Source organism: Carcharodon carcharias, chromosome 1, assembly GCF_017639515.1.
Source record: "Carcharodon carcharias isolate sCarCar2 chromosome 1, sCarCar2.pri, whole genome shotgun sequence".
NCBI lineage: Eukaryota > Metazoa > Chordata > Chondrichthyes > Lamniformes > Lamnidae > Carcharodon > Carcharodon carcharias.
The window spans coordinates 143,896,986-143,924,931 of NC_054467.1; the positions used below are offsets into that span (position 1 = coordinate 143,896,986).

General features: G+C 39.8%; 1 protein-coding gene across 2 annotated transcripts; it reads left to right on the forward strand.

Annotated features, from left to right (window-relative positions):
- The first annotated feature begins 4,500 nt into the window (after nt 1-4,500).
- gnpda2 (glucosamine-6-phosphate deaminase 2) lies at nt 4,501-27,471 on the forward strand. 2 transcript variants are annotated; one of them, XM_041192426.1, is made up of 7 exons: nt 4,501-4,597; nt 6,678-6,822; nt 11,585-11,686; nt 13,527-13,709; nt 18,166-18,350; nt 23,701-23,875; nt 25,863-27,471. In XM_041192426.1, exons 2-7 carry the CDS (start codon nt 6,699-6,701, stop codon nt 25,925-25,927), a joined length of 834 nt encoding a protein of 277 aa, XP_041048360.1. In that variant the 5' UTR covers nt 4,501-4,597; nt 6,678-6,698; the 3' UTR covers nt 25,928-27,471. The 2 variants fall into 2 exon arrangements, with proteins under 2 accessions (XP_041048360.1, XP_041048365.1); XM_041192431.1 differs by lacking the exon at nt 4,501-4,597 and adding an exon at nt 4,618-4,750.
- The last annotated feature ends 475 nt before the right edge of the window (nt 27,472-27,946 follow it).

Here is a 27,946-nt window from a genome sequence, read left to right on the forward strand (position 1 = left end):
GATTGACAAGGATATTGCCAGGGCTTGAAAATTTCAGCTGTGAGAGAAGATTGGAGAGGCTGGGGCTGTTTTCCTTAGAGCAGAAGAGGCTGATTTAATCAAGGTGCACAAAATCATGGACGGCTTAGATAGAGTAGGGAGGAAAGTCCTGTTTCCCGTAGCAGAGAGGTCAATCAACAGTGGGCACAGGTTTAAGTTGATTGGTAAAAGGATGAGGGAAATATTCTTCATGCAGAGGTGCCAATGACATAGGTAAACCAAGAGATGCAGACCTGCAAGCTCAGTACAGGGAGTTAGGAGATAAATTAAAACGCAGGATCTCAAATGTAGTAATCTCAGGATTACTCCCAGTTCCACATGCTAGCGAGAGCAGGAATAAGAGGATAGACCAAATGAACACATGGCTGGAGAGATGGTGCAGCCGGGAGGGATTCAGGTTCTTGAGGCACTGGGACTGGTTCTGGGGAAGGTGGGACCTGTACAAACCGGACGGGCTGCACCAAGGCAGAGGTGGGACCAGTGTCCTTGCAGGGGCTTTTGCTAGTTCTGTTGGGGAGTATTTAAACTAGTGTGGCAGGGGGATGGGATCCCAGGAGTAGGATCAGATAGGTCAGGTTCAGATCAGAAAAATGGAGGTAGAACACTAGCTAGGGACATTGCGATAGACATGGAGCTACAGGAGAAGCAAAGTTTAAAAAGTGTCCAGCAAGGGAAATTGACGGGGTTGAACTATTTATACTTCAATGCAAGGAGTATTACAAACAAGGTAGATGAGTTAAGGGCACAGGTGGACACATGGCAGCAGGATGTCATTGATATAATGGAGACCTGGCTAAAGGAGGGACAAAACTGGCAGCTAAATATCTCTGGTTATAGTCTTCAGACACGATAGTGTAGGAGATAAAAAAAGGAGGGGGGTAGCACTAATGGTTAAAGAATCAATTCCAGTTGTGAGAAGGGCTGATATACTGAATGGGTCAACAAGCAAGGCTTTATGGATTGAGCTTAGAAATAAAAAAGGGGCAGTCACACTACTGGGAGTATACTACAGACCCCCAAATAGTGAAAGGGAGATAGAAGAGCAAATATGTAGGCAAATTTCTGCTTGTAAGAACAAGAGGGCAATAATAGTAGGAGACTTCAACTATCCTAATATCAACTGGGATTCAAACAATATAAGGGGCACTGAGGGAGAAAAATTGATGCAGTGTGTCCAGGAATTTTTTTTAAATCAATTAGTGACAAACCCAATGAGAGGAGATGCAATTCTAGACCTAGTCTTGGGGAATGAAGAAGGGCAAGTGGGTGAAGTGACGGTTGGTGACCATATAGGGACAGTGATCACAATTCAGTTAGATTTAGCATTACCATGGAAAAGGACAGAGATAAGGCAGGAGTAAAAGTCTTTAACTGGGGGAAGGCAAATTTTCCAGAAACGAGAAGGGACTTGGCTGAGGTGGACTGGACAGCACTGCTGGAGGATAAACCAGTGGAAAACCCGTGGGAAGCACTAAAAAGCGAGATCCTAATTGTACAAAGTAGACATGTCCCCTACAAAAATAAGAGCGGTACTGCCAAATCTGGTTGTCTATAGGAATACAGGGGAAGATCAAACAGAAAAAGAAAGCATACGATAGGCACAAAGAACTAAGCACTGCAGATAGCCTAGACTAATATAGGAAATGCAGGGACAAAGTAAAAAAGGAAATAAGGAAATCAAAGAGAGGGCATGAAAAAAGATTAGCAAATAAAGTTAAAGATAATCCAAAGATGTTTTACCAATACATTAATACTAAAAGGTTAGTTAAGAAAAAAATGGGACCTATCAGAGATGAAGATGGAAACTTGTACGTAGATGCAGAGGCTGTGGGAAGGGTTTTGAATGTTACAAAGGAAAGGGAGGATGTATAGTAGTCCAGGGGGAACACTGCGAGATATTGGACAGGATAGTCATAAAGAGAGAGGATGTACTCGAAGGGTTGAAATCCTTGAAAGTTGATGTCGCCAGGGCCAGATGGATTGTTTCCAAAGCTGCTGAAGGAAGTCAGGGAGGAGGTAGCAGATGCTCTGAGGATGATTTTCCAATCTTCACTAGATACAGGGGAGGTACAGGAGGGCAGGAGAAATGCAAATGTAGTTCCATTGTTTAGAAAGGGATCAAAGGAAATGCCAAACAATTATAGGCCAGTTAGTCTTACATCGATAGTGAGCAAATTAGTAGAATCAATCCTGAGAGATAGGATTAACTGTCATGTGGAAAGGCATGGACTGGTCAGGGATGGTCAGCATGGATTTGTTAAAGGAAGGCCTTGCCTCACAAATTTGATTGAATTCTTTGAAGAAGTGACAAGAAGGGTTGATGAAAGTAGTGCAGTGGATGTTGTGTACATGGATTTTAGCAAGGCATTTGACAAGGTCCCACATGGCAGATTGGTCAGGAAAATAAAAGCCCATGGGATTCAGGGTAATGTGGCAAACTGAATAAAAGTTTGGCTTTGTAACAGGAAACATAGGGTAAAGGTCAATGAATGCCCTTGCGAATGGAAAGTTATCTCAAGTGGTGTTCCACAGGGCTCAGTGTTGGGACCCTTGCTGTTTGTGTTATATATTAAGGATTTGGACGTGAACGTGGGGGCACAATTGGGAAATTTGCAGATGACACAGCGTAGTAGTGGATAGTGTATAATCTCCAAAACAATACAGATGAGTTGGTGGAGAGGGCGGTAAAGTGGCAGATGGATTTTAACATAGAGAAGTGTGAGGTCATACATTTAGGGAGGTCAAACAGTTACGGGAATTACAAAATAAATGGGAATATACTAAGAGGGTTGGTGAAGTGAGAGATCTTGGCATACAAGTACACAGGTCCATGAAGGCAGTAGTTCAAGTAGACAAGGTTGTAAAGAAGGCATATGGAATGCTCTCCTTCATTGGCAGAGGTATAGAATATAAAAGTAAGGGTATCATTTTGGATTTGTATAAAACACTGGTGAGGCCACAACTGGAGTATTGTGCGCAGTTCTGGTCACCACTTTACAGGAAGGATGTAATAGCTATGAGAGAGTGCAGAGGAGGTTTACAAGAATGTTGCTAGGGTTAGAAAAGCGTAGCTGTGTGGAGAGATTGGATAGGTTGGGGTTATTTTCCTTACAACAAAGAAGGCTGAGAGGTGACTTGATTGAGGTGTACAAAATGATGAGGGGGATAGATAAAGTGGACAGGATAAAATTGTTTCCCTTGATGGAGAATTCTAGAACCGGGGACATAGATTCAAGATAAGTGGCAGAAGGTGTAAGGGGGACATGAGGAAGAATGTTTTTACGCAGAGGGTAGTGGGTGTCTGGAATTCACTGCCCAAGTTAGTGGTAGAGGCAGAAACTTTAAATTCTTTTAAAAAGTACCTGGATCTGCACCTTAAGTGCTGTAAGCTGCAGGGCTATGGGCCGCGTGCAGGAAGGTGGGATTAGAAAGGGCACCTGGGTGTCCTTGGGCTGGCATGGATAAGATGGGCCGAATGGCTTCCTTCTGTGCTGTAACTTTTCTATGGTTCTATGGTATGCCCATGGTTTGTGAACAATGGGGGTGCTGCGAAGCCAGCTCTTTTGCCACTAAATTTGAACGCTGTCAAATGTACCCACTCAAATGCTCATTTAACAAAATTGTTGTCACCTACTTTGTTCCGTCTCTGATCTACTTTCTTTTATCTCTCTCACTTGCCTGTTATTGGATGTTCAATTTGTGCTGTGCCTGAAGGCTTAAATTAATCTTTTTCTCCTCTCCACACCAACATTCGTCATCTGCCATTCCCCCACTAAATGCAGAGAAATTAAGAGAATGAATAGCTATATCTCAGATAAAATACAAGGCCTCAACATAAAGCAACGATTTCTGGAGATGAATTAGGTCGAAAATGCTGTAAAGTGTTTATTTACATGACTTATGTAACGTTTAATTGTTTTCCCAATAAGAGCTTCAAACTTACAGCTACAGTTAACTGTGTCTTTCAATTTCTTCACTAGTTTTTCACAATTGCATATATCACCCTCCTGATGCGCAAGGCCTTGATTTGCTCGGGGTGGGCTCACAATATATTTCCCTTTAAGAAATTGAGCTCAGCCGGGATAGGCAAAAATGAAAGAAATGACAGCTGCTTTTTCAGCCGGGTGGAGCCGCGGTGGCTGTCTCCGTGCGCTAACAGCTGACCGGTAGCAACCAGCCTCAGTTGTTTCCAACAGCGCAAAGTCAAACTGCTGGGCAGCCGACTGGTCTCTCGGCCATTGCGGACAGGCTGTCCCGGGGGTTTGGACTGTGATGCCCGATAAGGTGCTGGATTCAGGTTCAATCGCAGCCTTCAAGAGGGAATTGGACAAGTGCTTGTCCATCCTCACAAACATCTTGGGACGTGTTTACATGTTTCAGGGGTGTAATTAGTACAAACAGTGTTGTCCCCAGTGAACACATGATGAGACCAATTCCAGAGCCGCTCTCAAGCACACCGGCCAGGCGCAGACCGGAAGTGACGGCGATCCTCCCTGCCGCGTCATGTGACCGGTGATGGTGTCATGTGACCAGGCAGCGGAGCTGGGACCCTGAGCGAGTGAGTATTGGGATTCCCGGGTTCAGGGCTAGGACCGCGGGCTCAGGGGGATGAAGCTGACCCCCTGGGGTTTATCCTGCCCGGCAAGTTCACCCACGCTTGGGGACTAAGTGGCGGTGCTTGTGTGTGGGATCTGCTTCTCCTGCAATACCGGTAGGAAAGCAGCTCAAACCGAGCTGGCTGTGTAAATCGTCAGGATGAAGCGCTTGTGTAAATACAGCTGCAGAGCCATTGGTCTGTGAGATTAAGGTTTTCAGTGATTTCTTGCCGATATTAAAATAAAGGTCAGGGCTGAAGCTGTGATATCTCCCCACCCCGTCTAGTTTTGGATTTGGGAAGAGATACCAATCCTAGGGTGCAGCTGGTGTTGTGACATTTTTGGGGGCATTTGTGGACTTGCCCAGAAACTGGAAATTGGGGAAGAGCAGAATCTCAATGATCTACCCATATCAATTCCCTGGGGTGTTTGCATATTGTTCCAGCTGGTAATGGTGACATTGGGTGCCTGCCTCAGCTGAAGGAGGAATTAAGCAGCAAAATTTAATTGCTGGTGAATGTGACAGTCAAGAGAACAAAGTGGAAAATGGTGCTGCTTTTCTCTGGGGGCTTATTTCTAGAATGTAATTTGTTACTCTGCAATCACTTGTGTCCAGGAAATTGGCCTTTCAAAGCTATAATCACCCCTTCAAACCATTAGCAATGCTGGATGTCAGGGAAGTACAGGTATATCCTTTGTGCCCAATGTTACCAAGGTACAGGTAGAGGAAAATACATACTTTGTGTTTTTCCCATTTGAATGGTGTAACCTGACCCTTTTGCGAGTAGGCAATGCTTGTACAGCAGCCTCTAATTTAACAGGAATTTAAGATAGATGGAGGTACTTGGTGCAATAAAAACAGAAAAAGCTGAAAATACGCAGCCGGTCTGGAAACATATATGGAGAGCGAGAAACAGAATTAAATTTCAGAACTGAAATCATGACTCTGTTTTTGTCTCCACAGAGTTTCCAGCAACTTCCACTTTTACCTTAGCATTTGCAGCATTTTGCTTTCATATTAATGTGGCATTTGGTTCACTAATGCCATCCCTAATTGTTGTTCCACCTCACTTTGAGCTCTTTGTCTGTCCCCAGAATGATTCCATTTTGGGGCTCTGATCTTTCTAATGTCTTGCCCCATTTTTGTTCAAAAGGTGATTATTTTTAGGGGGATCATTACTAGGGCATGCAGTAAGAGGAGCAGTTCCAGTTGGCAACCAGTTTGATAATCACATCAGATGTAATGAGTGAAATTTAATGCTAAATCTGCCTCAATTTTTATGACTTAACCCTAATCCTAGGCCTCTTATTATACCAATGCAATTTTGTTCGATTTCCCAGAGCTGCCATCCTTCTGGTTTCGACAAAATTACCATATTTTCCTTTTGAATTATGTGCATCTATTTTCATGGTGTTTGAAACTGGACAGAAACATTTGTTAGTGTCCTTAGTTGAAATTTATCATTGAACTATCCGTTTGATTTCAAACCTAGATTACAGGACATTGTGCTGAACATCTCTATCATCTGCCACCTAGATGTTTCAATTGTGTAAAATTGTTGACATTGACAGACACCATATCCGAGCTCTCTGGTTTGAAAAATGTATCCAGTTTCTAAGCATTTGTTCATTTTTACCTGATTGTGTCATGTGGTCCCTTGCTTTTCTATTCAGTGATCCTATTGCAAACAATGCTATGTCTAATTAAAAGTTCTGCATGTATACTGAATGTTATTGGAAAAGTGATTAAGGGATAGAAATTAACTTCAAAATGATATCAAAACCTTAAACACTTAGAAAATTAAGATTATGCTTAAATTCCTTTTCACATACCACATTGTGGCCTCGGTTGTATGTAAGTTATAAATCAGTTTCTGTTTATAGATTAAAATGCCATTGCCATAAGCAGATTTTTTGTATTCAAATTCGTTTTTTTGTACCAGAAGTCATTACTGTATAATTATAAATGTTTGCTATGTAATCTTAACTGTTGAATGGTTAGCTTTCATATTGACCCAACAGTGACATAATCTTTCCCTGTAGACAAAAGCATTTCTCATCACAATGCGTTTGGTCATCCTTGAAGACTATGATAAGGCCAGTGAATGGGCAGCCAGATACATTTGTAATTCAATTGTTCGGTTCAAGCCTGGTCCAGGTCGTTATTTTACTTTAGGTTTACCCACAGGTATGTATTTCTTTTCCGAGTGGATGTAAGTATTGTTCTATTCAACTGTTATTTGAATACTTTAGTAGCAGGATTTAAATTGATTAAAACTTTATGATGTATAAATTATAATGTAACAGATTTTGTGGTGGATCAATATATTCTAGGTGAAATCTCTCTTAATACTGAGAACTTTGTAGGCAAGAGGGATGATTCTATGACTGGCCAGAAGGACTGCAGCAGCGTCTTCCAGTCTTGTGGATTCCCCCGAAATTTGATCTGTAACCTGTCATCTCATCCAAATGTCTGCTGTCCATATTGTGTTCCACTTCAAGCCCTGCTCGCCATCACCTTTTTTGATTTGCTTCAATTGGTTCCCGGTCCCTCAATTACTCTGATTTTAAAATTCTCATTCTTGTATTTAAATCTCCTCATGACCTCCCTAACTCTGTTATCTCCTCCAAATCTGCAATTGCTCCCCTGGACTTTCAGTTTCTTTGACTTTAGCTTCTTGTGCACCCTGAACCCACTTGTTTCCCTCAGTCCCCCACTCCGAACTGTTGGCCCCACCATTGACATCTGTGCCTTTAACTGCTTCAGCTCCCTTCTCCGTTATTCGCTCTGCAAACTTCTGCACTTCTTGGTGCTTCACCTTTGAGCAAGGTTCTTGTCACCCTCCTATTATCTCCTTTGATTTGGTATCATTATGCTTCTATGAAGTGCCATGGATATTTTTCTTTGAAGGTGCTTTAAAAATGCAAACTGTAATGTATTATTTTCATCAGGTGTGTCTGATATGGAATTGAAACTACTTAACAGGTCCTACATTTCCAAAACTTATTTAAATTTTGAATTTTCATCCATTATTAAATAAACAGCCAGGATAACATTCAGAAATGTGTTAATAGGTGAAGACAGACTTGTAGCTCTGTTGTTGGTACACTTTTTCATTCTAGATATAAGTGTATATTGTTCAGTGGAACTTGACGTGTAGCCTTGGCAAAACAGAAACCAATGTTAGCCAACTGGCTAAATAATGTGAAATAAGTTTGTAAGGGAATTTACCATATCCAGGGAAAGTGGGACTATGGTCATTCACAAAACTGAAGTAGAACACTAAAATATATATTGTCATAACTTCTGCCAAAATAATTTTGAGAAGAGGATTGCCTTGTGCCCATGCATCTCTATCTTGCTATTAAAGAGAGGAACATTGTGCAATAGGAATGTTCCTGTGAGGTAACTAAGGCCACACTAACAAAAGAAATTTCTGAGATTGTCACAGTCTCTTCTTGCTAATGCTAATCCATCACCCTAAATGGATTCTAATGAGACTTGTGAATGTTTATTTTATGAAACTTGCCGCAAAAAGAACTTATATACTTTTAATCATTCACATAACGGTGAACCCAAGGACAATTAAGGACATTAAGATCTATGAGCCAAGCACATTCTTCTTCCATAACATTATCCAGTTGATTTATGCCTGTGGTTGTACCCACAGTTTGGCTAACCTTTTTATGATGAGGTGGAAGGATTATGAGAAATTATTCCACAAAATGGATGTGGTATCAGAAAATCCAATTTTGTAGGTAATTGTTATGTTCAAACAAACCTCAATACAACCTTAGCATGTAAGAACAAATGATAAATGAGACTGGCTGAGGATGAAAGAATCATATGTTGGATTGACAGTTGAGGCGTTCCATTTGATTGGGCTTGTCTGCACGTGGATCAGTTAATTACCTTGACCATCTGTAAAAACTTGCATTGGCATAAAATCTTTTGTGTTTGACAAAATGAAACTGTACACTGGTCAACTTATAGTACAGATGATGATGGCACTGAGACCTTTTCATTTTTCGTTATATAACAGTATAAGCAGAAGTTAATGATTGTTCTAGTTTTTAACCACAAGCAGACCATTTGAATTGCCGAAGATGCTTCCAGTTATAGATCAAATAATGTGCAAATTCATAAAACCCTATTGCACAGAAGGAGGCTACTTGACCTATCATGCTTGTGCTGGCTCTTTTGTGCCCATAACCTTGCTCTTTCCTCTTCCAAGTATTTATCTAGCTACCTGCTGAAAATTACACTTAAATATACTCCCACCCCCCACCCCTGCCCCTTTTGCTGCATTTGTATATTAAAATTACTGTAAATTTGTTACTGACCCTTCTGTCAGTATCTATCCAAACCCTTCATGATTTCGAATGCCTTTTATTAAGCTGTCCCTTAATCACTGCTGTAGGGAAAACTGTTGAGTTACTTGCTTTCTTCACACAAACTCATCAATCATACACACACAGGATTGGTCAACTATAATGTAGGTTATTTTATTAGAAGACTGGTACTAACATATGTAAGTTACAGGAGAATTCAGCCAACATGTCTAACCTAAAGGTTTACACCCACCCAGCCCCTGCTGGTCACATGCTCATTTTACACCCTGGTTCTGCAATGACATGAATACAATTTGCATATTCTCCTAAAGCGATATGGCAAAATACCCTTTTTTCCAAAAAAAATGTACAGTAAGAGTAAATATACATAGGATGGTTGTGAAAACTCTTTACACAAAAGATGGACACCCATTCATCATTGAAGAGTCTGCATAAACTATAAGTGGTTTACTAATCATTCTGAATCTTGTGATGGTATAACCTTACTGAGATCTAGACTCATCACTCCGTTGATCTTGAATTGCAAGTGCATTGGCATCCTGTTATCGTCATAGTGATGGTTGCCTTCATTTGTGGTCTTCCACAGTTTCACTGTCCGAGTTCATCTTGGAATGTGTCCTTGATGCATTTGGAGTGCTGGGTGATGGACTGCTGGACAATTCCCTCATCTAGCTTTTGCTTTTTCATAACATCGACCCATTCGGTGTTGTGACCTTACGGGATTTAAGCACTCTGCACACTTTAGATGCATCAGCAGGAAACCAGCTTTTCTGGGTGCATCAAAAATTAACTATTACAAATGTGAAGTCCCATCCCTTCAGGTTTTGAATTTTTTTGGGGAGCTTTTAAAAATATTCCTTTTGCTTACTGTCTTATCTTTTTCTCAATCTAATCTTTCTTTTCCTTTTCTTTACTTTTCTTTCTATATCTGATTTAACATTGACTTTGCACATTGCTGTTCACTCCCCATTCAGAATCCTGCCTGTATTTATTTCCCAATCCTTACTCTTATTGGTTAAGGAGACACCCTGTAGGTTGTTTTGTTCACTCGGGTCCTAAAAGCCTATTTTATGTTTAAGTTGAAGGGTGCAGCAATAAGTCTAATGGAAGGAAAATCTGGCCCCATAAATTTTACCTGTTCTAATATAGCCTTTTTTTTTTGTAACCTCCTATATAATCCAATTTTATACTCCTGCTGAATCTTGGTTCGTGCTGTTAATTCTCGTTATGGACTCCATTTATTAATTTTTCCAATGCTGCGATTAGTTGCTGATTAAAATGGGAAAAATACAAAAACAACTGTAAATGTTTCAAATCTGAACAGAAAACTGAAATTGCTGGTAACAATTAACATGTCAAGTCAGCATTTGTGGGGAACTTGAATCTTAAATGTTAACTTAGTCATCTGTGGAGATGACTTCAGTTTTTCCACAACTTTCTATTGTGGTCTGGCCTGAATATCACAATGCTGTTGAACGCTATTTCAAAACTTAGAATGTGGAGGATGACATTTGCTGGGTCCATTGCCACCTGACACAACTGCCTAATTTGATATTTAGTGCTTACCACAGCATAAACCTATATCGGAGTATGCCAGCTAATATTGGTACTGCCTAATTTTGGAGTTAAAATTACTGACACTCTTAAATCTGCCAAGTAACTTTGATTTGGTTATAATGTGCACTTTTTAAATATCCCCTGAAATAGTCAGTAATATATTTGGTTCCAATTACATTTGATAAAGTCTTGAACTAACCAAATTGCAGAAGAGTTCATTGTTAATCTTATTGCTTACAGTTTGTCATAATGCTACTTTAATTGGTTCGCATCCATGGTCAGCAATTGATTTGGGATTTGAAGCTTTGTGTTGATTGTTCAGGTTCATACAGAAATCAGCCTCTAGTGCCCTGTACAGGTGATCTTATTGGCAACTTCAAGGAACAGGCTTCAACTGGAATGGCAGAAGCAGCTATGGGATGCCCAAACTATCCATTCAAATGTGGCTGTGCACCACATCAGTCTAGTTCCATTTTAATGTAACCTGCACCTTGCTACTAAGCTGCCACTTGCATTCACAACTGCAAGAGCTAGATCGCACAGCCATGTCAGATCAAAGGGCAAAATGCATAAACGTTCTATTGTAAATGATTTACAAACTATCCATGCTTGAGCACATTGTAAGGCAGCTGTATCCTTGGGCATTCAGAATTTTCACAATATTTTGTCCCTCAAGGTGGAGAGCCGCTGGTGTATACGTTCTTGTTCTCCGTGTGTGTGTGTGTGTGTGTGTGTGTGTGTGTGTGTGTGTGTGTGTGTGTGTCCCCACCCCCACCAAGGCAAGGGAGCAGGGAGCAACATAGGAGGGGGGAAAGAATGCATGGGAGGAATGAAATGGGGCATGGGAGGGATGTGTAAATGGAAGTGATGGGATGGGGATAATGTGGCAGGTATGAAAGGAATAGCATAGGGCTGGAATGGAAATTTAAAGCAGTACTATCATATTAAAGTTACTAATTTCATCACATTTTTTTGGGTTTCTATGAGTTCAAACATAAATTAGACATTTCTTTCTATTTTGTAATTTTATCTTCATTTAGGGAGCACACCTGCAGGGTGTTACAAAAAGCTGATTGAATATTATAAGAATGGTGACCTCTCTTTTAAATATGTGAAGACATTTAACATGGATGAATATGTTGGTAAGTAAGTCACTTGCTGTGAAATTCTAGAAAGTAACCATTGACTGTTGCATAAAGTTAAATGCATTTTGTAGCAGTTTAGCAGAATGTGAGTTAGAAATTGACTAACAGAATTTCTGCTTGTAGTCTTGAAAGATATTAGTTTAGGCATAAGACTAGTTTACGTAGAAATAAACAGTTGTATAGGAAATGACCATTCCAAACTTTAAAGTACTATGCACTTGTTACAAAATTCAGAGATTTTCATTGGATACTCTCTGGCTTCAGCATCACTAATCTTGCTCATAAGTGAACCTTGTATCTGTTTATGATGAGTTAACCTTTGCTACCTGATATCTAATCATACAGAATGAACCTTGTATCTATTTATGATGAATTAACCTTAATACCCGATATTTAATCCTGCAACTGTATAACACTGAGATTGCTCGTTGTTCCCCAGCAGCCATGAGGACTAGATCGTGTGGCCTTGCACTCTCCATCTGCATTTCTGCTTTCTGTAATACTGGCTCATGCACTTTGTCGTGAATAAACCAAGAAACTGATTTATATATAAAACATGAGTTGATTGTAACCTATTTTGCATTGCTGTTCGTAACACAGCATTATTTACTTTATTTTCCATGTGAATTTCCAATCTTATGTTACGATCCCAGCTGATAATACTGGACAAGTCAGATCCCAGAGTGAAACCTGGCTTGATCGATCCTAATTTATTTTTAGAAACCATGGAGGAAAGTTACTGAACAAATTCATAGGAGCCTGCTGATGAACCTTTCATACACAGAATAAAATATTTATTAAACTATATTACACTAGACAAAAAGGTTGGAAAGATCTCAATATGAACACAAGATGCTTCAAATTCACACTAGTGTACCCCAGCAATATCTTTACAGACCCACAAACCAGTGAAGAGTTACACCAGCTTGACACACAAGCTTCTCGCTCTGGTCTGTAAACGTTTTTTCTCCGGTGAATTCCTGAGCATTCATTCAATGCCTTTCGCCCAACTCGTATGTCTCCCCGAGACACCCAAATCACACTCCAAACTCACTGTTTCTTCAACTGCAGAAGAAACAAATAGACAAAAGCAAATGGGTAGTTGCCAAGAGTTTGGATACAACAGATGTCTCGGAGTGAAGCAAGGATGATTTGCAAAAGCTGAGCCTGTATGCAAAATAAGTAATCCTTGCTGCTTCATCCATGCCAAGCCCTCAAAATTGGAAATACTGAAATTGATTGGTCATAATGAGTATTTGCTTCCATCCCCTCTTCAAATTTTCACAACCTAACTATTTATTAAACCAGTTTGCTGTAGAAAATATTTTTAAAAAAGTTTTGGTTAAATATTTGCTGTGTAGATATTTACTAAGCTATGGTAAACTTATTAAGGAAAATGTAAACTCTGAGAATGTCACAATTGTGTATTTTTTTTTTCAGTTGTATTTTTAAAAATGGAAGACTTCTGTGTATCCATTTGTTACAGCCCACATTGCAGTGGACATGCAAGAATGATGTAGGGCAAGGAATGTACTTTGTAGTACACTCCTTGGAATTGTTCATGTTCAATCTTAAAATATAAAAAAAATGCCCTGACGGATAAGTTTCTGTAAGGGAAATAATGTTTGCTTTTTTTTTTGTCCTAAGGTATGTGTACTTTACATTTCTGAAATTGGAGGTACACTGGTTTCCTTAAGGAAGGGTAGAGAGTGAATGCTTTGCTTTTATAAACTGATTATTTACAACAGTTCATTTGTAATAGTTCAGAAATGTAATCAATCTCTTTTTTAAACCCAAGTTGAATCACCTTTTTATTTTTGTTAATTTTGGCTTTTAGCACTTCCAAGAGATCATCCAGAAAGTTACCACTCCTATATGTGGAATTCCTTTTTTAAGCATATTGATATAGATCCAAGCAATGCTCATATTCTTAATGGCAATGCACCAGATTTGCAGGCAGAATGTGATGCATTTGAACGGAAAATTGCTGAAGCTGGAGGAATTGAACTCTTTGTTGGAGGTAAGGTTTGTATATAACTGTATATAAACCACGCCATTAAAATTATGAATGGTATTATAGGATAAAGCATGCTGTTAAAATAATGGAGGCTGTAGCAGTATCCAGACTTTTGGATAAACATTCTGGTTTCAGTCAAACCTTTTCTGAAACAGAAGAGCATCAGTATTTGTACTTTAATTGAGCTACATGATTTGGATTGGATTACCTTTTGCAAAATGACTTTCAAGGTTGTTCTAATAGGATTGTTATTTAAAACTCCACTAAAGGAAATGGTCATAGTGTACTATATAGGTTTTTTTATGGTTTTACAGCTAAGCTATACACTTCAGTTTGAATTTATTATAGCTCTGGAACTGGGTCAGCAGTGAATGGTGTGGCTATAACCTCCGCTTGTCACCACCTCTGCAACAGGACCTCAGGAAAAGTGCAAATTTTGATTTGGTTTGTAGATGTCTTTGGATCTGCTGTGTTCAAATGTGGAGGCAATAAACATATTGGAACCATTGCCAGTGTGATGTGCTTGAAGTCCGCAATTAACAAAGCTCCGAAATGTGTATTAAAACGTTATTGTAAACACTTATGTTACTACACGTGATTCCAAAGGACGTTCGTTGAATCGACCAACATTCCCACTCACCATCAAAAGGAATTCAGAAAATGAAGCCGTCCATTCCCTTACTGGAAGACTTAGACAACATTAAAACTTGAGGTAATAAGTTGCAAGTAACATTGTTGCCACACAAGTGCCAGATGAGAACCAACTTCATTAGACAACAAAGTGATGGGAAGGTGTTGTTGACAGCGCTACCGAGTGGCACTTAGTCAGCAATAACCTGCTCACTGATGCTCAGTTTGGGTTCCAGCAAGGCCACTCAACTCTTGACCTCATTACAGTCTTGGTTCAAACATGGACAAAAGAGCTGAACTCCCGTGCTGATGTGAAAGTGACTGCCCTTAACATCAAGGCAGCATTTGACCGATTGTGGCATCAAGGAGCCCTAGCAAAACTAGAATTGAAGGGAACAACGGGGAGGCGATGGCATGATATTGTCGTTGGACTAGTAATCCAGATTCAAATCCTACCATGGCAGATGGTGGAATTTGAATTCAATATAAAAAATCTGGAATTAAAAGTCTAATGATAACCATGAAACCATTGTCGATTGTTGTAAAAACCCATCTGGTTCACTAATGTCCCTTAGGGAAGGAAATCTATTGTCCTTACCTCGTCTGGCCTACATGTGACTCCAGACCCACAGAAATGCAGTTGACTCTTAAATGCTCTTTGAAAAAGGGCAATTAGTAATGGGTAATAAATGCTGGCCTAGTCAGTGATGCCCCATCCAATGAATAAAAAGAATCGGGGAAACTCCGCTGGTTGGAGTCATACCTATCACAAAGGGAGATGTTTGTGGTTGTTGGAGGTCAATCATCTCAGTTCCAGGACATCACTGCAGGAGTTCCTTAGGGTAGTATCCTAAGCCCAACTATCTGCAGCTGTTTCATGAATGACTTTCCCTCCATCATAAGGTCAGAAGTGGGGATGTTTGTTGGTTTTGCATAATGTTCAGTATTATTCGCGACTCCTCAGATACTGAAGCAGTCTCTGCCTATATGCAGTAAGACCTGGACACTGGGTCAATCACCAGGCTTTGGCTGATAAGTGGCAAGTAACATTCATGCCACACAACTGCCAGGCAATGGCCATCTCCAACAAGAGAGAATCTAACCATCTCCCCTTGATGTTCAGTGGCATTACCATCGCTGAATCCCCATCATCAACATCCCCATTATCCTGGGGTTACCATTGACCAGAAACTGAACAGGACCAGCAATATAAATACTGTGGCTACAAGAGCTGGTCAGGTGCTACGAGTTCTGTGGAAAGTAACTCAAACTCACTTCCTGACACCCCACAGCCTGTCCACCATTTACAAGGCACAAGTCAGGACTGTGATGGAATACTCTCCACTTGTCTGGATGAGTGCAGCTCCAACAACACTGAAGAAGCTCGACACCGTCCAGGACACAGCAGCCTGCTTGATTGGCATCCCATCCACCACCTTACACTCCCTCCACTACCAACAAACAGCAGCAGCAGTGTGCACCATCCACAAGATGCACTGCTGCAACTTGCCAAGGCTCCTTCAACAGCACTTTCCAAACTTGCGACCTCAGCACCTAGAAAGTCAAGGGCAGCAGGCGCATGGGAACACCCACCACCTGCAAGTTCCCCTCCAAGCCACACACCATCCTGATTTGAAACTATTGTCTTTCCTTCACTGTCGCCGGGTCAAAATCCTGGAATACGCTAACAGCACTGGGAGTGTTCCTACACCACATGGACTGCAATGATCCTAGAAGGCGGCTCACCACCATGTCCTGAAGGGCAGTTAGGGATGGGCAATAAGTATTGGTCTAGCCAGCAACACCCACATCCAGTGAGCAAATATTTTTTAAAAATCACGTCACCATTCAGTGGCATTACTGTTGACAAATCCATTACCATCAACATCTTGGAATGGTCTTTTTCCATCAACTCATCTGGTCCAGCCGCATAAATTCCATAATTTCTGGAAAAGGTCAGAGGCTACAGCTGTTGGCTCACCTACCAACTCCCAAAGCCTCTCATATTATTCCCTGGAATTTAGAACAATGAGGTGATCTGATTGAAACATAAAATTCTTAGGGACCTGACAGGGAAGGTGGTGAGATGATGGTCTCCTTGTCTGAGGAGTCTAGAAGTAGGGTTCACAGTCTCAGAATATTTAGGACTGAGAAAATTTCTCCAGTCATAGTTATGGATCTTTCGAATTCTGTACCCTAGAGAGATGTGCTCCATTGTTGAAGACAACATGATAAATTTTCGAGTATTAAGGGATACGTGGATAGTGCATAAAAGTCTAGCTGAGGTGAAAGATCAGCCATGTTCTTATTGAATGTCTCTTAGGGTCAAACCGCCTACTGCTCTCATTTCTAATGTTCTTGCCTACAAGACACAAACCAGGAGAGAAATGGAGTACTCTGCACTTGTTTGGGTGCTTCATCTGCAACAACACAAGAAGCTTGACACCATCCAAAACAAAGCAACCCACTTTATCCACTAGCCTGAATATCAATTGTCTCCATCACTCTTGTATCTTGGCTGAAGTGTGTGCTTTCTACAGGATGCACTGCTCTCAAAGACTGCTTCAGCACCACCCAAGCCTGTGACTTACGTCACCTAGAAGGGCAAGGACTCCCAAGTGGAAACACCACTTTCAAGTTCCCATCCAAGTCACATAGAATTCTAACTAAAGTTACCATTCCTTCATTGTCACTGGCTAAAAATCCTGGCACTCTACCTAATAGTTTTGTGGGAGCACCTTCACCAAGTGGATTGCAATGATTCAAGAAGACTCACCAACTTCACGAGAATAACTGTGGGTTGGCAAGAAATGTCAGCCTTGCTAGTTTTGTCAGTATCTTGAGAATGAATTTCAAAGGAGACAAATGGAAAGAAAGATGGTACGCTCCTTGTCTTCTCTTACAGAAAGACTTTCATTTCTATAGCACCTTTCGTGTTCTCAGTATACCCCAAAGTGCCTTACGTTCAATGAGGTACTTGCAAAGTGTTGTGATGGCACGGCAGCTCATACTGCACAGCAAGAGTTCCAAAAGCAAAAATAAGATGACCAGATAACCTGATTAATGGCAGTTGAGGAATAAATATTGGCTAGGGCATCAGGGAAAGCTTCCATGTTATTTAAAATAGTGCCATAGGATCATCTTTGACAACACAGGGGTAAACAGAGCCTTGTTTTAATATCTCGTGCAAAAGACGGCATCTCAACAGTGCTGCACTCCCTCAGTGCTGCATTGGAAGTGACAGCCTGAATTATGAGCTCGAGTCTCTAGAGTGGGACTTGAAACCAACAACCTCTGACTCGGGTGTGAGTACTACCCGCTGAACCACAGCTGAAACAATGATGTGAAAATGAGTTTGTAAAAATTTTAGGCTTGAATGATTTGGTAACATGTGATGTAACTCTGTGCCACATCATAAGCTACCTATGTCCTAGCTAAATATCCTATTATTTGCAAATATGATTTTTGTTGCATATTTACAAAACACTATCTAATGCTGATGAGCGCTACATTTATTGTTAAACTTCTTATTGGGAATACATTTCTGGATTATCAGAATGAGAGAACTATTTAATGTGATCATTGTAGTACAGGACATGAGTATGTTCATTAATGCATTTTGTGCATTTTAAAAGTGAGTTACTAATAAATATTTAAACTTGTCAAAACATGTTTAGTGGCATTTCTAACAGTTTAACAGTTGTTGTCTTTCATACCTTCATTTTAATATTGCTGTATACTTCAATCCTTATCCAAAAGTACGTTATGTTGTATTATGTTTCTAGAGCTCAGTTTATTACTTGTATAAAATTATTTTTATTCCAACTAGGTATTGGTCCTGATGGACACATTGCTTTCAATGAGCCTGGATCTAGCCTGGTGTCAAGAACAAGAGTGAAAACGTTAGCCAAAGAGACCATTCTTGCCAATGCAAGATTTTTTAATGGTGATCTGTCAAAAGTACCAACAATGGCTTTAACTGTGGGTGTTGGAACAGTGATGGATGCTAAAGAGGTAATGTATAGGGATCAATGACTTGAAGGGTTACGAATTAGCATGGTAGTTGGATGTTGCATCAGTTTTGGGGGTGCACTGAGTGCAGGCTAAGCATTTCATTAGTGCCTTATTTCTGAGGTCTAGCGGTGGGTTACACTCTAGTCTAGAAATTATGCATAACACAAAGGGAAAAGATAAAATGCTATTTCTTAAAAACAATGTTCAAGGGTTGGATTGGAAAGTGGGCTGAGTAGAATCCAAGAGAACTTATGATTTAATAACTTTTTTTTCCCTCTGAAATGCTGCAAAGTATATGGCTGTATTCAGTATTTAAGAGATGTTTTCTATTGTGGTTCACTAGATGTGTTCTCTCTCGCCCACATGGTTCAACACTGTGCTTATATCAGTGTTACCTAGCACAAAGGAAAATGGTTATTGTTGTTGGAGGTCAGTCATCTCAGCTCCAGAACATCACTTCAGGAGTTCCTCAGGGTAGTGTCCATGGGCCAGCCATCCTCAGCTGCTTCATCAATTACCTTCCTTCCATCATAAGGTCAGAAGTGGGGATGTTCGCTGATGATTGCACATTGTTCTGCATCATTTGCAACTCGGATACTGAAGCAGTCCATGTCCAAATGCAGTAAGACCTGAACAATGTCCAGGCTTGGACTGACAAGTGGCGAGAAACATTCGCACCACACAAGTGCCAGGTAACGACCATCTCCAACAAGAGAGAATCCAACCATTGCCCTTTGATATTTAACAGCATTACCATCACTGAATTCCCTGCTATCAACAACCTGGGGATTACCATTGATCAGAAATTACGCAAGACTAGCCATAAAATTTTGTGGCTACAAGAGCAGGTCAGAGGCTAGGAATCGTATGACGAATAACTCACCTCTTGACTCCCCAAAGCCTGTCCATCATCTGCAAAGAACAAGTCAGGAGTGTGATGAAATACTCTCCAATTACCTGGATGAGTGCAGCTCCCACAACACTCAAGAAGCTTGACATCATCCGGGACAAAGCAGCCCGCTTGATTGGCACCACATCCACAAACATTCATTCCCTCCACCACCACTGCACAGTAGAGCAGTGTGTACCATCTACAAGATGCACTGCAGGAACTCACCAAAGCTCCTTCAACAGCACCTTCCAAACCTATAACCACTACCATCTAGAGGGACAAGGGCAGCAGATAGATGGGAACACCATTACCTGGAAGTTCCCCTCTAAGTCGCTCACCATCCTGACGTTGAAATATATCACCGTCCCTTCACTGTCGCTGGGTCAAAATCCTGGACACCTCTTCCTAACAGCACTATGGGTGTACCCAATCCACATGGATTCCAGCTGTTCAAGAAGGCAGCTCACCACCACCTTCTCAAGGGCAACTAGGGATAGGCAATGAATGCTGGCCCAGCCAGCGAAGCCCACATCCCATACATGGCCTTTTTTGATCTCACAAAAGCCTTTGACTCTGTCAACCACAAAGGCTTATGGCATTTCTTCAAATTTGGCTGCCCTCAGAAATTTGTCACCATCCTCCACCTGCTTCATGATGAGGTGCAAGCGGTGATCCAGCAACGGAACCCACAAACTCTATCTCAGTAAAAACTGGGGTCAAACTAGGCATTGCACCACAACTCTCTTCAATTTCCTTGTTGTAATACTGCACCCTCACCTCCAGCAAATTATCCACAGGCGTGGAGATAATCTCCAGATACAGAATAAATGGGAAACTGTTCAACCAATGCTGTCTTCAATCCAAAACCAACCTCAGTCATAGAGCTTCAATGTACAAATGTCACTTGTGTGCACTCACTCAGAAACTGAGCTTCAGGTCATTGTTGACTTCTCCTCTGAAGCATGTGAGAGAATGGGCCTTTTACTAAACACCCGGAAAACTAAGGCCCTCTTCCAACCAGCTCCCGCTGCAAAATATCTCCCCTTGTTGATTAAGATCAATGCTGGGACCCTGGAGAACATTTCCAAATCTTGGGAGCCTCGTCTTGCCGAAGGCAGAGATGGATGACAACAATTCATCATCACCTCAAATATGCCAGCTCAGCTTTTGGCTGACTGAGGCAAAGAATATTTGAAGACCAGGATCTCAAATCTGAGACTAAGTTTACTGGGCATCAGTGATCCTTGTGCTCCTTTATGTTTTAATGAGTTGGGCAACCTATAGCAGGCACCTCAAAGCACTGGAGAAGTACCACAAGCAAGATCCTTCAAATCCTTTGTCAAGAAAGGCGGTCCAACTGCAGCATTTTCTCCCAAGCTAATGTGTGCAACATTGAGGTGCTAAGCGCTCAAAACCAGTTCCGCTGGGTGAATCATGTCATTCATATGCCTGACACCAGACTTCTGAAGTAGCTGCTTTACTTGGAACTTGGTCCTGGCGGGAAACTCCCAGAAGGACAGCAGAAACACTTTAGGGATGTCCTCAAAGCATTCCTGAAGAGGTTAAACATCCTCATTGACTCATGGGAGACCTTGGCCAACCAAAATGGAGGTTTATTCGGTAAGTCATGGAACACCGAGAGACTCCGGAAACGTGCAGGGGCAAAGTTGCAGCAACGAAGGGACCACTGAACCTCCGAACCAAGCCCTTCAAGCCACCTTCTCCACATGTGGCAGAGTCTGCAAATCGTGCATTGGACTTATCAGCCATCTTAGAACTCATCTAATTGGAGTAGAAGCAAGTCATCCTCACTCCTGAGGGATTGCCTAAGAAGGGTAGGAGCTTTTGAACATTGATATACTTAAAGTGTATACTAAGAATATATACCCATATTTGCAACTTAAAGAGGGAGGTGGTTGCATATGGGTTATATATGAGTGATACCTTCTGTTGGAATTCTTCCTGGTAATCCCACTCTCTTGCCCCAAAGATAGATGATCCAGCAGCAGTATCACACTTGTGGTACTCGATTGCTGTACTGGTGAGAAGGAAAAATGAAAACTCACCCCTCTTTCCCATCTTACATACCTCCCTCCCCACCATAATTCAGTGCGGTGTCGAGTTTAAACTCTGAGGCAGCTCAGCGAGGTAGATTTTGGGGGAACTGATTTGACAATAGCAGGAGCCAGGACTAATGTCAGTTGGGCAAGAGAATCATGGATTTTTCATTTAAAGTAGATATGATTTTAACAGAATCATCTTGTACTTCATTTTCATTGAGTATATACAGTATCTTCCCACCAGATTAGGTATGGTGGGCGTAGGTAGTTATGTTGCATTTGTATTGCTATCAATGCAATAAAGATCCCTACACTCATTGCAAACAAGCTATTCCACAGAAGAAAAATCTGATTCCGTTTCTTCATTTTTATGCAAAGCAGCAGCCTCCTGGAAGAATTACATGGCCATCAGGTTATTTTTGGATTTGCATACCAAGATACTTTATCGGAGGTTGATGATATTTTGTCAACTGTGAAAATCTAAGTTTTTTTTCTAACTCTTAGCCATCTGACTATGCAATCTCTTGTGTTGCTCTGAGCTGTCTTCTGTTTAAAACAATGGTTTAACAACCTGGAATGCTGAACGATAACAGTTCCAGTCAGTGTATAAATATCTTGGGATTTTCCACACACAATGCAAAGATACTGTGCCTCTTCGCTCCTTAATGGAATAATTTTCATTTAATTGGTGTATAAGAATTGCACATTGAGATATTTCACAAATATACAGAACTAAGTAAACTTTATCAGGATTGTGAATGGTATCTTTTTTTCTTTGCAAGCACTATCTGTGTGTATTTATATTAATAGCATCTGAGACTTTGGAGCTGCACCAAATTGTGGGATCAGCCTTGCATTCATCAAAGTAGAAGTAATAGATTGGCTTCCCATGGCTCCCCTGAGGATAATGCTATGACAAATAAGTTCTCCATGTTGTAGTCTTGTTCCAAGGACTAGTGATTTTGGAGAACAGCCATGAGCAGTACAATAACTAACTCTATGTGGAAATGTGTTTGCTAAAGGAGTGGGAGGTGGATTGAGGAAAAGTGAATGTGGTTATTGAAATTAAGTAGTGACAAGGACTGTTGGTCACTCCAGAAATGTCAATGTTATTTCTGAATGTGGTACTGTTTCCTGGTTACCAGAGTAAGGGATATAACAAAACATATATAAAAGCTTCCAGAGAAGGAAGCGGATCAGCTGGAAGTCAGGTTGAAGTTGGAATCGGCCACACAGGACCCTTCTGATGAAGGGTCACAAGGACTCGAAATGTCAACTGTATCCCTCTCAGCAGATGCTGTCAGACCTGCTGAGTTTTTCCAGGTATTTTTGTTTTAGTTCTAGGAAAGAATAGGTTTGAGGCCCCACAAAAGAGCGTTCAGGGAGTTACGTTGAAGGACCTCAAAGATTGTAGTCTTCAGTATTGTCCATGCCATGTGCCAATTATTATGGATTTGAGGGGATAAGCACATGGCTAAAGAGAGAGGTGAATTTCATAAGGGTTTTTCTAATCACCTGCCTTTACTTCGGAACAGTTATGGAAACCCACGTGAAAATGGCAAACACACAATTTATGTAATGTTCTAAGCTTTTTGTGACTCTTCTCCCAAAGTTGTGGCAGACAAGTGAGCAGGAAAACTTACAGAAACTCACTTCCATGATGTAGAGAGCAAAAGTTCAGATAGAAAGGACTTTGGGACTTGGTATCAGATGGGCAATTATTCTGAACAACCATGACCCATATCAAAAACAACTTGTATTTATGTAGTGTCGTAGCATTAATAAGTGTTCAATGGTGCTTCAGAAATACATGTAAGGAAAATGACTTTCAACCTGAAGAGGAAGGGTGACTCATATTCCTGATTGCTCTTCACACACTTTTGATTCTCTTTTATTTTAAGCAATTATCTAATTATGTTTTAAATTAAATGCACCCTACTTCTACTTTGTGGAAAAGAATTCTACAATCTAACCACCCTCTGAGGTCTTTTTCCTAACCTTCCTTTTAATGATTTTAAATTTTTACTCCCTTTTGATCATTACATTAACCAGTAGAAACAAATTTCTCTATGAAACAATGCTATATACTGCAAAACCATATTTGGCAATTATACACCAATTAATTAATGGGCATAAGATTGGTTTGGTAGCATGAGCTAAAGATGGGATTTTATGATCTGCATTGTTTTGATAATCATTTAAGAAACAGATCTGAGTTGACCTTCGTTGAAAGAAAATTGTCCTTTTTAGTCCATTCCTTTATACACAGATGCTAATTTATTAATGAAACTGTTAATACAGCTATATATTAGGCTTTGCCTAGAAGAAACAGATGATGTGAAGATTAACTGATCTAAATTATATGGAACTCAATTAGTCTTGACATTTATATTTGAAGGTCATGATCCTCATCACGGGAGCACACAAAGCATTTGCATTGTACAAGGCAATAGAAGAGGGAGTCAATCATATGTGGACCGTTTCTGCCTTCCAGCAGCATCCACATACCATCTTTGTTTGTGATGATGATGCTACCTTAGAGCTTAAAGTTAAAACAGTGAAGTACTTTCAAGGTAAGTAAAGACGCACAAGATAAGAGCTGGATGTGATTGAAGCTGAGCATAAGCAGTCAAATGTTCATCCTTAGCACTCTCAGCATTGCGCTTTGCACAGCACAAATTCATCTGAGGAATTCAGGCACATGTTTCCCACAATTTTCCATTCAATCTCAAATAGAAATATATTCCTTGAAGTCTAAATTCATAGAGGTAACTCCTTGTAAAAGTTATCTGTGCGTGGTGGTGTTGTACTGCACGCCAGCACTGCTGTCACCATTTGAGGCTGTTTGCATCTGTGGTGTTTAGGGCGATGGGCTCCATGCCGCCTCATTGACATACGTGCAGGATCGCTGGATATCTACCTCCAAATTTGACTGGGGAAAATAATTTTAATTGTAAAAACCACAAAATATCAATAGAGCAGTATTTCTGTTTCATGAAACAGGTACACTGTAGGCTTATTTTGGTAGGAAATGAAAGCAACACCGGTAATGTAATTTGCTTTTTTTCTGTTTGGCATCCAAATTGAGATAGCAAGAAATACATAGATACAAAACTACCAAAACCCTCCTCATCTTGAACCATTTTAAATTGATTTTTTGCAGCTTCTTTGAATTGAGTTCCCTCATGCTTTGCCAAAACAGCAAACTGATAACCTGCTACCTGCCAGTCCGCTGCCAACTTTTTGCCTGCTCAACCTATCTATATCCCTTTGCTGACTCCTTATGCCCTCTTCACAGGTGATCACCTCCCCAGCCAAAAACAGCTGCAGTTCTTATATTAAGGAGTGCAGTGCTCACTGCACAAGCTACCAGCCTGATCCGGCAGGTCCATTGTTCCCTTGTAGGGTTGGTGGGTAGAGTGATGGTAAAGAAGAACATCTAATATTCAATCTAGTTCAGTCCTTTTATAATTTGTAAACATGACCTGTGGTTCTGCCTAAATTATTCAGTTGACATAATTGAGTCTGCATTAAGACAATGTAGTGTCTTCATTATTTTATAAACCTTAACTAAACCACTTAAGAATGTGCTTCTCAAAAGCATAGAAACCCAGCTCATTGATCTTATCTGGTTAGCTAAAGTTTTTAAAACTTGGAATTAATCTTGCAGCACTCCTGTACCCTTTCCAAAGACTGTGTATTACAGTACAGTAGAAACTAATTTCAGAAGATTTTATCTTTCACTTCATTCATGTTTGAATTCTGCAATGAATCATGTTCATATTTCTTTACACCAGCTTTATTTGTCATCTCTATGTTCTAATGCAAACCCAGAACTGCAGGAAATATTGAATTGTGTTATAATTGTCCTCATTGATACCTTTCTTACCTTCAGACTTAACTCTTTCAATGCACTCCTTCTTCCACCCTCTCTGAACTTAAACTCATCCAAAACCTTTGGTGCCTGTCTCCTAACATACACCTGTTCACTCAACAGTCTTGTGCTTCCTGATCTATATCATCTCCCAGTTAACATCTTGATTTTAAAAAAATTCCCATAATTGTTTTTCAAATTCCTCTATCGCCTTACCCCTTCAACAATCCTCTTAAGATATCTGCACCCTATCCATTCTGGTCTCATCGTTCATCACTTCACCATTTGCTGCATTGGCCCTAAGCTCTGAAATTCCTTTCCCAAATCTCTCCGCATCTTCCTTTTCTTTAAGACACTCCTTAAAACCTGCTTCTTCGATTAACATTTTGATTACCTATTCAAATATCTCCTTATGTGGCTCAGAGTCAAGTTTATACATATAGTTCTTTCAACATGTGCTTACGTTACTTGTAAAGTTTTGTGCCAGACTGGTAGTTTGATTTGATTTACCTTTTACATCTATGATGCACTAATTCACTGGCAGATTTGTTTGGTGCAATCATGATTTTAAACAATTAACAATAAATGGTTGATTAGAAAATTGTGTTTCTAAAACACAAAGCTATTAAGTTGCACTATTTTGTAAGCAAATTTTGCTTATTGATGAACCTTTTGTTTCTCGTTAGGTTTAATGCATGTGCACAACCAGCTTGTGGAGCCATTGCACAGTGTGAAAAATTACAACGATTAAAGAAAATGAATAAGAATAGAAACTTTCCTGTTATGTACAGTTGAGTAGAATACCAAGGGCTTGGTAAGAATTCTATGCAGCCTGTTTTTATATTGATAACTTGCTGTAATTTAAACAATTGGTTGATTTTTGTGGAAAGTAGTACCATTCAAAAAATTCTTCTGAAGTCCCAAATTTCTCTTTCTTCGGTGAGTACTTTTATTACTTGTCTTAAGTGATCATAGCAGTGAAATCTTGCAAATCATAGATGTAAGGAAAGATTAAGTAATTTAACAGAGTAACCAGTACCATATGCAAATGATTATCCCTTTGTTTACAGTGTACCATACTGAACATTCCAAAATTGTGAAGATTGCCTTGTTCCTCTTATTTCAGAATTAAAGTTTGCAAACTAGAAAGACCAATCTGTGTGAAATATACTCTAAAGGTTTCCAGTATTCTAAGTTTCCTTAGCATGTGTGGAAATGTTCCATTTAGTATTTAAGTTTCTTCATCCCTGCATTGACAAAATGAAGAAATTGACTCAAATCTATACAAATATTTATAAAAACCAATATTTTTCATTGTACTACAATCTAAAGAGCATGGTGCTATTTATACATTCATGCCTCTATCACCTATTAAAATGACAAGTGTTTGCATAATTTTATTACTTTTGAACCATGTTTATCATTGGTGAAATTAGTGTTAAAATGCCGAATTATAAATCTTAAATGTTTTGCAAAATATGTACCAAGTGAATATTTTGTGAGCTGATACCATGCTATTAAGTTGTTAAATCATTCTGTATATGTTATAGATTTCCTGTCACATTCCAAATATTCATCGCTTTACTAAATGCTCCATTTGTTCTTTCACTATATGGTAATAACTGCTTTTTTAGTTTCCTGTGTACATTGTACTATTAGGACAAGTTAATGTGAACCTTGTTGTTTTTAATCATGATTATTAATTGCAACAGTATTAGTTACTAAATTAGAAACACTAGGAAAGCTATTTATGCTTTTGTAATTAAATAGCTGCAGAAGTACAAATAACTTTAGGCATTTTAATGTACTGTGGAAGCATTTCATTTACATGTTGGATTATTTCAGAAACTCTAATTTGGAATCTTTCACATATTTAACCATTTAATTGTAGAAAGTGATGACTCTTTGATTTCCTAATGGTGCCTGTCCAGTATTATAAAGTACCTGCTACACTAAAGGCTTCATCATGTTCTTATAAATCGGACCACCGATACTTACAGATTGTGACAATACAACTTCAGAAAGCCAAAACATTCTTCTTTACAGGGCAATCAATTCAAGCTCATAAGAATTCAAGGACTGCTAATTAAATTTAGTCTTGACAATATTTTTTAAGATGTTCATATCAGTACATGGCATATACCTGTCTGTTAAAGCAGGCTTTTTTTTCTGAGGGACAAAGTTGTGTTATATAAACATATATTGTACTGTTGCGCCATAGATTATCTTTATGCCTTAATCAAACTAAAGTTGATGCATAAATGTTTCTGATCTCAGTAAAGGCCTTTAATAAAATTGTTCTGTGCTTTTTCATTGAATTCTTCGATTTAGAATGAATTTACATTCGTATAACATCTTTCATGATCTCAAGTTGTCTAAAGCGCTTTGCAGCCAATGAAAATACTTTTGACGTGTATTTCTTGTAACCTAAGAAACACGGCAGACAACTTGCACTCAGCAAGATCCAATAGAAAGCAATAAGGTACATGAGCAGATAATCTGAGATGTTGGTTAAGAGATAAATGTTAGCCATGACACTGGACAACATCCCCCGCCCCTGTGTACCATGGGATCCTTCACATCCACTTGATTAGGCAGGCAAGGCCTTGGTTTAACATCTCTTCCAAAAGACAGTGGATAGCTGGGCATGAATTGCCTGCCAACCCTCAATTGCTGGCGGACATCTTATTTGTATCGAACAGTATTACTAATAGTATTGTGAATAAATGTTAACTACTCAATGATTTCATAAAGTAGAATTTTTTTTTCC